The sequence below is a fragment of the Podarcis pityusensis genome (genome assembly GCF_964106645.2).
Source record: "Podarcis pityusensis genome assembly, chromosome: 3".
Lineage (NCBI taxonomy): Eukaryota > Metazoa > Chordata > Lepidosauria > Squamata > Lacertidae > Podarcis > Podarcis pityusensis.
The window spans coordinates 12,241,305-12,251,793 of NC_138026.1; the positions used below are offsets into that span (position 1 = coordinate 12,241,305).

Sequence of the window (10,489 nt, forward strand, 5' to 3'; positions counted from 1 at the left end):
TCAACCAATGTGCCATGGCACTCTGGGGTGCCATGAAAGATGGTCAGGGGTACCACGGGCAACACTGGCCTCTGTCTCTCTTTCCTTCCCTCCCTCCTCTGATGCCCTCTTGCATCTCTGCCTCCCAAAGGCTTGCACAGCTGTTTGTTGCAGTAGGGTTCAGGCAGGAGTCTTTCTCAACGCCACCCAGAGATGACAGGGAGTGAACATGCATGTCCTCTACCATCAAATAGTAGCAATAGCAAAACCCGTCCCTTCCTGTGATGTGGAGATTAACAATATCAATACTCCTGGCAAACTGGGAATATCTCCTCACTCCCCCAAGTTTAGGATGTTCCACCATTCTTCAGCAGAGTTTCATTTTCTTTGAGAAAAATAAGTGGCTCACGTAACTGCAAACTAAGCTTTAATAATACTGTAACAAAATAGCATAATGACAGAAACTGAATACAGCAACATGAGACAAGTCTTGAGGCAAGAAGCAAGAAGAAGCAGTTGGACTGGCATTCTTAATTGAACATAACGGAACACATTGAAGGGAGGGGCTGATTCCGGGGCAAAACACACAAGCCCCGCCCACCAGATACCAAGCTCCCTTACTATGCAATTTAGGCCCCAATGTTTTTCTTACATTCTGAGGCTTGGAGGCTGGGATAATTTAACATCTTAAGCCGTCCAAATACAATGGTGCCTCAGGTTAAGAACTGAATTCGTTCTGGAGGTCCGTTCTTAACCTGAAACTGTTCTTAACCTGAGGTACCACTTTAGCTAATGGGGCCTCCCACTGCCGCCGCGCCGCCGCCGTGCAATTTCTGTTCTCCTCCTGAAGCAAAGTTCTTAACCCGAGGTACTATTTCTGGGTTAGCGGAGTCTGTAACCTGAAGCGTATGTAACCCAAGGTACCCCTCTATTCAACAATCAAATGTGGTTCATGCAGTTTTATAACACACCTGTTTTCCCTGTCTTTCAGCTCATTCAGAAGCTGACTGACGTAGCAGAGGAATGCCAGAACAGCCAGTTGAAGAAACTGAAAGAGATTTGTGAAAGGTAAGGCATGCTGTAAGTAAACGAAACCTTTGTATTTAAAGTTGCAATCCTAAAGCACTACAGAGCAAGCCCCACTGAAGACAGACAGGCCCAAGTAAATATACATGCTCTTGCTCTGTCACACTTAACTTTGCCTTAAAAAGAGAAAAAAAGGGTTTTATTTTTGTTGCAGGGAAAAGAAGGAGTTGAAGAAAAAGATGGACAAAAAGAGGCAAGAAAAAATCACAAAGGATAAAAGTCAAGTGGATGAGTAAGTGCGGCCTTCAACTATTAATCTTTAAGGGAGTCCCCTTTTCAGGGGCATTTTACAATATACTGTACATAAGCTATGAGTCTGTTCACACAAAGCATGCTGTGAACACAGATGGACTGTTGTCAGTAATGGGAATTTAGGAATGGATTTATTTCTGCTTTTGGCATCCCACATCCCTTTGGCCCAAGGTTGGTAACATTTTAGAAATGCAACTCTGTGAAACACATGCACACATGCACATACGCACGCACACAGAGAGAGTGACATGCATGCCGACATTTGAAGTCCATCCTCTTTAACCATGATCATAATAGGCCACCCTAAACCAAGTCCCAAATCCAGCTGAAGTTGGCAGTGACTAAATTGCACTAAAAGCAATGGAACCACCTTATTGCAACGAACTGAAGTGCCATTGCTTTTCAGTTGCAACTAGACTCAACTGAATTTAACTAGATCCAAACTAAAGAGCGCTTTCAAGAAATATCTGCATTTTGACAGGAATTGAAAATAAGTTCCATAGTGGTTCTTGAAGCAACGGAAAATGTTAAAAGAGTTTGGGGAAGGGGTCAGTTAACAAGTTAAGCCCATTTCTTCTCTTACAAAATGATGCTGCATTGGTTTTATAATATCTCTCCTACCTAATTATCTCACTGGCATATTTAACTAGGATAAGATGGATCCCTACAGAGAGAGTTCAATAAAGATGATGAGCAAATGCCCGGACCCACCTGTTGTGTGACCTTCCTACAAAAACAAAAAGTTATTTAAAAGCAAAACACAATCAGATGACTACAATTCAACATAAAACCAACAAAACAACGGAAAAGCAAAAGCACAGCAGTCAGAACAAAACCAAGGAAAACAGTATTCAAAAACAGTATACAATTCTGACTCAAAAGTTTATTTGAATCAGGATTGTTTTAACCCAGGCATATGCAAACTCAGCCCTCCAGATGTTTTGGGACGACAGTTCCCATCATCCCTGACCACTGGTCCTGTTAGCTAGCTAACCGCCATCATCCCTAGCTAACAGGACCAGTGGTCAGGGATGATGGGAACTGTCGTCCCAAAACATCTGGAGGGCCGAGTTTGCCTATGCCTGTTTTCTAAAAGAGAATGGTGGAAGGGTGCCAGCTGAACATTCTTGAGGAAAGATCTCCAGATCATTTGAGCCATTACTGAAAAGGTTCTGGTTCCCATTCTGGAAGAGACCCACAAATTGCTTCATCCTACAGCTGAGCTACCAACATATTAATGCTCAGTGGCACTTAAGACTGCATAAAAATCCAAAACCAAAATCCAAGTGTCAGTTTCATCTATCAGTCTCTATGTGGATATAAAAGGACTAAAAATGAAATGGAAAATCACTTTAAACAAAAGAAAGAAACAAGAAGGTATAACACAAAAAAGAGCAATGTATGTCTAATTAAACCTGGCATCCAGAGTCCCGCTGATTTAAATTGGAGATGGATTGCACACATAAATATTTTAAGCTGTAACCTTGAAGAAAATAATAACCTGCAGTGACATAGGAGAGTAATGGCATCAACATTTTGGCAAGCGAGGAACAGAAGGCTACAGACATCAAAGAGTTGTTGATGAAGACAGACACGAGGCGTTCAGTCTCAAGTGAACAGTGCAAAGAATAGCATGTTGGGAATTATTGTGACTAGGCGATAAAAAATTGTGTGATATTCTATAGGATTGCTTTGAGCATGTAATTGTTCAAAAAGATTTGAAGGCTTATAAAGCAATCCTAGCAACATCAATTGGTTCATGACATGGTCTATAGATGCATGCTACAGTGTCACTGCTGAAGCTAAGCAGGGTCTCTCATGGAAATATGGCAGAATATAGATGGAATAATTAAACATTTACATGTTTATGCATAAAATTCATTGTTTCAAGATGTCTGCTGGCTGCCATCTTGAACTGGGAAGCTCTAGCAACTCTTGACTATTTCTAGCAATGTTGGAAAGGGAGGGTTATTGTTTTGCTGTTTTGTTTTACTCTTTTACTTGTTTTTATCCTGTATTTTATTCTGTGAACTGCCCTGAGCTCTTATGATGAAAGGCAGTATATAAATCAAAGAAAAAGAAAGAAAGAAAGAAAGAAAGAAAGAAAGAAAGAAATTGCAGCTGTAATGGATGAATTTAAAACCACTTTTCTAAGTAAAGTATGCACAATTGTGGGGGGTGACTATTGACCTGGTAAAGATGGATTCTGTTAAGACACACAATAGTTGAAAGTTCTATCACCTCACATTACCTCTTCTCCTCTGTATGCTTGTGTTATATGAGGTAGTTAGCTATTTGCTTAGTGGAATTGGGCCGGCATGGTTAAATTTCAAGGAAAAGAGATACTGTTGATCAAGAGTGCACAGAGCAATAAGCTGACTAGTGCCGAGTCGCTGGATATTGTTCAGAAGACTTTCCCGTTCACATAACTGCCAAGTATGAGATGTGCAAAACACTTATTCTCAAGTGCTAGGCAATTTCCAATGAAATTTCCAACCTGAACTTTGGTCAGTAGCAATCCTTATGGGACCCATACGATCCCCAGCATTTTCTACAGGGAGGACCGAAAGAGAATGTGGCTATAGCTCACAGTGCACAAAACATGAATTTTCTGTACAGTGGTACCTCGGGTTAAGTACTTAATTCGTTCCAAAGATCCGTTCTTAACCTGAAACTGTTCTTAACCTGAAGCACCACTTTAGCTAATGGGGCCTCCTCCTGCCACCGTGCTGCCAGAGCACGATTTCTGTTCTCATCCTGAAGCAAAGTTCTTAACCTGAAGCACTATTTCTGGGTTAGTGGAGTCTGTAACCTGAAGCGTATGTAACCTGAAGCGTATGTAACCTGAAGCATATGTAACCCGAGGTACCACTGTACTCAAATAAAGGACTCTACTGAAAGGTGGGGAAATGTTTATGATGAGTGAAATCACCTGGCCCACTCCAGAAAACTTTGGAACATACTGGAATGAATACATCCCTCTTTGTCCAAACTCTAGAATCTAGAATGATGGTGCTATTCACTTTGTGCATGACATAGGCCAAAGGTTGGGAACCTACAGCCTTTTAGAGGTTGCTGGACTAAACCTTGTTTTGTTTTTTTAAAATGATATTTATTAAGAATTTTAAGATTACAGAAAAAACAAAGAGAAAAAGAAGAAAAAAACAAGGAAAAAACAAACGGCAATCAAACAATACAAGTCGATAAAAATCAAAAGCAAAAAGCAAAAACAAAACACATAACACATCAAAATCAAAAAACAAAAATAAACCACAGAAGTTTAAAAACAGATCCAATATTCCCAAATCCTTAACTGTCATTACCTTATTTCATCGACCTCACCCCTCCCTTTTTTGTATTCTAGTTATTAATTATCACAGCAAATCCTTCCCATTTTTCATAATATTCTGTCATTAAATTACCTTAATCTATTTTAACCTTATTTTACTATAAAAAACCCTAAAACTTAAAACTTAAGTCTTATTTATACCAATTTCTCATAACCATAACATAGTCTTGCATACAGATAGGTAGCCGTGTTGGTCTGCCATAGTCAAAATAAAAAAAATCCTTCCAGTAGCACCTTTAAGACCAACTAAGTTAGTTCTTGGTATGAGCTTTCGTGTGCAAGCACACTTCTTCAGATACACAGAAGAAGTATCTGAAGAAGTGTGCTTGCACACGAAAGCTCATACCAAGAACTAACTTAGTTGGTCTTAAAGGTGCTACTGGAAGGATTTTTTTTATATAGTCTTGCATAGTTCTTTTTAACATTTCTGCTAAAGCCAAATAATTTCGTTCCAACATTTTTCTAATACTCATTAATTTTAGAAAACATTCCTAAATAGAATTTTTGAAACTTTCTCCAATCTTCATCCAACGTCTCTTCCTCCTGGTCTCGGGTTTTGTCAGTCCTTTCTATCCCATCCATCTAGTTCATTAACCTGGTAACCTTATGTCCGAGGCCCTTAAGTCTCTTCCATGTCCCTTCCGCAGATCTTCTTCATATTTATACCTGTACTTTACTTTGTCTACTCCTTTCACTCGTAGAGACTCCAGTTTGACAGTATTTTTGTCCCTTCTTGACAGATCAGCCCCTTTTCCATAGTCCACACTGAACTCCATGTGGTATTAAAAGCATGTTTCAAGGTCCCTCCAAAATTGAGGACCCCCACAACTCCAAACTCCTCCCGGCCCAACGCCAGACTTGAAAAGTCAAAACATCCCTGCATAGGGGGGTCTATCCAGCCCCCCATCTCCAAGCCAAACAAGACTCTATCTCTCCAAATCTGGCTTTTTCCAGGTTCATTCGTCACATCCAACAACTCATGTTCCTGCTGGGCCACGGTTCCCTCCATCTCTGCCTCCCGGGGTCTAGCCACAACCTCCTCCTTCATCTGATCTGTCGGAGCATACTCCTGAATTGATTCCTGAGTGGGTTCTATATAGATACCCACTACCTGTCCAAAATTTCTGATCGCAACAGTCATCAAATCCGTCTTCTCATGTAACTGTTCCAATAAAGCACTTGTCTTGCAGAAAGCACGCACCAGAGCCTCTGAGTACATTGTTATACAAGGTCAGAAGTCTGTTCCCACGATCTTAATCTGTTGCAGCTGCGAAGCTCCCCAGTTCAAATTTAATAACAGTTTCACAAGCTCCCTCTAGGGGAAGAACTTCTATTTGTATCCAACTCTTTTCTTTCTTTCTTTTTAACAGCAGATCTAACAACAAAGTTTCCTTTTTCAGATATTTTGTCAATATTTGTTCCTTTAAAATGTGAAAGAGGACAATGGAATCACTATGTTTCTCTTCTTTTAACTGTCTGTTTGTCTATAGTCAATAACTAACTGTTTGTCTATAACTAACTGTTTGTCTATAGTCAATGAACTTCCCAAAAACGTCTGTCCTGACACCCCGCTCCCAGGTTCAAGACAGTGGAAAATTACTTTTCTTTACACACTCTTCTGCAGGTTTAAACAATCCGGAAAAAATCCCCCCTCTTCTCCTGCTTCCGAAGGGGGTTCAGTAATTTTAGATGATGAAAGTTGATCCTTTACAAACGATTTTCTACACTCTAGTTTGCCATGTCTTTGCTTTAATCTATCTACAAGAAACGGAAGGCTGACTTCCTCTTTAGACCTTCCCGCTTCAGTGGCAAATTAAGAGGAATTTCTTAATCCAATTTTCCATTCTACTCACAGATCGTTGTTTAAAGTCCAATTGTCCAAATTTGATCTGCTCACGGGTAGTTGTTTTTGTAGCCAAATTGTCCCAGGAAAAAGGTAGCTCTCTCCGGCAACGGCTGTGCGGCTTCGCTCCACGGAAGAAGCAGTTGACTCTCAGCACCGCGCCACTAGCCCCTCTTTGCTCCGGAGCCCGTAATTGGGTTCCTTTATGAATTGGGGGGGCGCGAAAGGTGCCCGCCGAGTCCCATGGTCACAGGCTTCATCCGCCTGTGATTTTTTAAAGGGTCCCCACTTCGCCGTAGCGGAACAGACCCGTTTTCCGTGGAGCCAGTCCCTCCAAATCAGAGGGAATCCGCCATTACCGATGGCACCACCCCGAAAGTCAGAGGTTGCTGGACTAAACCTTGGAGCATCTTTGACCACACTGGCTGGGGCTGATGGGGGGTTGGAGACCAATGGGTTCTTCATCCCTGGTGTGGACTTCCTTGTTCATGATTTGAGGCTGTTACACAGTAAAGAGTCATCTCCTTGCCTTCTCTGAAAGCTTTTAGGCATGTGAGGTGAAGCCTAGTGCAGCCTGGCAACATCCTTCTGCCACTTTAAGCCCTGTCTTGCGGTGTAGTGAGGGGAGCAGTGATGACACCTTGTTACGTGTGCCGGGTCCAGGGGTAACCCGGGTAACCCGGTCCAGGTCCGGTCCTGAATCCAAGGGTTCCGTGAGGAGTCAGTCCAACAGGGCCAAGGCAGGACACGAGGCAGGAAACCAGGCAAGGTCAGGCACAGGATCACAGGCAGGTTCTGACAAACAGCAACGTTGCTCCCGCAACCTGGGGCGGGGGTCCAGCAGCCTTTTATCTCTGTCGGGGTAACGGCCGGTCCTGATCCCCCGGTGACTCACCTCCCTGTCTCGCCTGAAGGCAAGCACTCCTCCTGCGAGTACTCAGGTCTCTTCTTCTCTCAGACCCCAGTATCTGCAGCTCGGGAGATGTCGGTGGGTTACTAGACCCAGAGGCTGCCTCAGTCTCTCCTGACCCAGTTGGTAGAGGAGCAGCTGTAAGTGATTGCCCAGTTGAAGGCAACGAGGTAATCCCCGCATCTGGAGCCAGAGCAGGCTCAGGCCCCTGACTCGGCCCAGCTGGTGCTTGTTGCAAGGGAACCTGTGCAGACTGGGGCTCTCCAGAATCAGGCCCCAGACTAGGTTCAGATGCCGCCTGGGGCAAAGGATCCGGTGCAGACTGGGACTCCTCAGGCTCCGAGCCCAAGCCCGAGTCCCAGGCCATCAGACTACATTTGACTTGTGCTGAATCCATCAGAATAGGGCAGGTTCTGTGGTAGAGTGCAGCCTCAGTCCTAACTGGGACAGAACTCTGTTCCATCCCTGCAGAAGATAAGGTGGGAGAGAGATAATAGGTTCAAGAAGAGTTGCTTGGTGTAAAACAGTGGTGGGGAACCCAGCTGTCTCTAGGTGCAGTTATTGGACTCCAGTCTCAGCCAGCAAGGTCAAAGGTCAGGGATGATGGGAGCTATAGTTCAAGAGGGCTATGGGTTTCCCTGTCCATGGTGCTGAAACGTTTCTGATGCACGCCTGCAATTTCTTTCCACATTAAGAACCGATATGACCTTTCTATTCACAAGGTTTGTGTGGTCCACTTGTGGTCTCTGGTCAAACCACTTCTAATGCAGAACATAATGTGTGGCTTCTGGGCTATCTGGTTTTTATTTTCCCTTATTTAGTTAAAGTAATGTACAAAGAATTTGTGAGAAGGATCTTTGTGGCAGAAGCTAGCAAATTATGCATTAATAATGCCAGTTAAAAATTAATGACATGGAATCAGTAGTTTTTAATCTTGCTCCCAGGGAGAAGACAGAAATGATTCGATCATATATTCAGGAGGTGGTGCAATACATTAAAAGGGTGAGTCCGCTGCATACAAGTTCATCAAAACTTTCTGTATTTGCATATGGCATGAAGATAACATTCCGATACTTATATTGGTTTACACGGAGTAATAATGCTAGAACAATGAAACCGATGTTTGTCATTTGAAAAGAGATATCTTGCATTTATGATTCCTTGCAATGCTACATGTTTAGTAAACTTGGTTTGCCATCTTCTGTAGAATTACCAAGAGCCACTTTGAATATTATCTTGCTGTGCAGGAGTCAAGCGTTTCCCCATGACAATATCACATCTGAAATGTGAAGGAATGTTGTAAAGTTTATCAGCTGTGTTTCAGATCTGATGTTGCGGAGGAACAGAAAGTGTGGAGAATTTAAAAAATCCTCTTCCTGCAGGTAAGGTAATGTCTCAAAGCTGTTCTAAGAAATCTGAGCAGAGTCCCCTTCCAGCATTTATAATACATTGCAAAATGTTGTCATGGGAAATTGAATGAAAGGGCTCATAATGGCGTATGACCTGGTTTGATTCCATGGAGGCAGACGCAAGTCAAGTTTGGTGCTTCTCATAGTCTGCTGCACCTTGAAATCACACACTTGGTGCTACCTCCCTCCCTTCCCCAGCTCCCCAATGACCTAGTGACTTTCCTGATGGCAAGGGAGACAGCAGAGGTAGCCAAAGAACATTCATTCCTGCTGGAAAGGACAGCATGACACTGTTTGCATCAATTTCAGCCGGAGAGAAGGTATTTCCAAGTATTGGGGGTCGGTTTCCCAGCTAAAAACTGATGCAAAAGCCACCATTTCCTCACCAGGAATGGTGAAACAGGCAGTCCCAGACCCAGCAGGATGGATGCTTGGCTTTGGATCAGCATAGGTATGTGGAGGAGCTATAGCTGAGGCTTCACAAGTTAGCCATTGTGCATTATACACACATGCATGTAACACAGAGCTGATGGCTGTTTTTTGTGAACAAAAGTACCATTGAGAGGGATAAGTTTGAGCAGAGCAGTAGTGGGTAGCGAGCAGGTGTTTATTCCTTTCTCCACTGCTCCAGATCCTTCCCAGAGACTTTTCCTCCTGTGAGATTCCACTGGTGTTTCAACTCACTGGGGCAGGAAGAGGGCCAGTGACATTAAAGGAAGATCAAAAATGACTGTCAGAGAAAGAGTTGAATGCTCCCTATTGGATGCTTTCTTGCATCGCACATAAAGCACTCCCAAAGCTGCTTTTCTTCAGAAAAAGTAGCCTTTCTAGGTTTGTGCTGCAGTTTTTAGAGGCTTAGTGAACAGAGCTTTAGCCAGTAGTCTACCTCCCATTCTTGTGAAATGTATGAAGGTTTGAAATTGACTATTGAGTGGCAGATGATCAATAGGTAACAGGGAGAGGGCAACAATGCTAGGACCAATGAATAGAAATTCCTGTTCAAGAGAGTATGGCATATATGCCAACTGATTCAGAAGCTGATGTCAAAAATTGCATTGCAACATATGTGGAAGTTAGAAGTACACAACAATGTTCTATAGAGCATGCGTTTTTAGTTATAAAAAAACCCCAAAGAAAATGTGTTGATTTGTTGGCATTCTTTTTTATTTCTCACTCTTTCTACTTGTTATTCTTTGCAAAGAAATAAAATTAGTCCTGGCTTCATCCTTAACTGTGCAAAGCTGTCTAATTTTTTGGTGCCGGAAGCCGGCGTGATTAAATGCTACTATCAACTACCTATAAACTTCAGCTCTTTCTTCTAGTATTCTTAAGTGTGTTTTAAACTGCACATTTCTTGGGGGGGGGGGGGAATGTAAGGTTTTAAATTAAATCTCTCAAGTATACATAATATATCAATAAGCATTGTTTTGTTGAAAAACAAATAAAATATTCTACTAAGAATGCTTAAGTTATACTGTTCTATCCTGGACAGAACTACTTCAGTATAGAACTGAAGAATGAAATACACATGTTTGAATGAAATAAATTGTTTGCCTGCTTTATTCCAGCTAGAAGACGCTCAAAGTAAAAGGCAGGAAAGACTTGTGGAGAAGCACAAGGAAATTCGTCAGCAAATACTGGATGAAAAGCCCAAGGTAAGG

The 10,489-nt window shown here is 42.4% G+C and overlaps 1 protein-coding gene across 3 annotated transcripts in view; it reads left to right on the forward strand.

Moving 5' to 3' along the window:
* PLCB1 (phospholipase C beta 1) overlaps positions 1-10,489 on the forward strand; it is a 481,134-nt gene that overhangs the window by 406,161 nt on the left and 64,484 nt on the right. For all 3 annotated transcript variants that reach the window (XM_080998939.1, XM_080998940.1, XM_080998941.1), the window contains 4 exons: positions 971-1,047; positions 1,220-1,297; positions 8,364-8,421; positions 10,397-10,483. In XM_080998939.1, the coding sequence (XP_080855065.1) occupies positions 971-1,047; positions 1,220-1,297; positions 8,364-8,421; positions 10,397-10,483 (300 nt within the window). The remainder of the gene's footprint in view (positions 1-970; positions 1,048-1,219; positions 1,298-8,363; positions 8,422-10,396; positions 10,484-10,489) is intronic.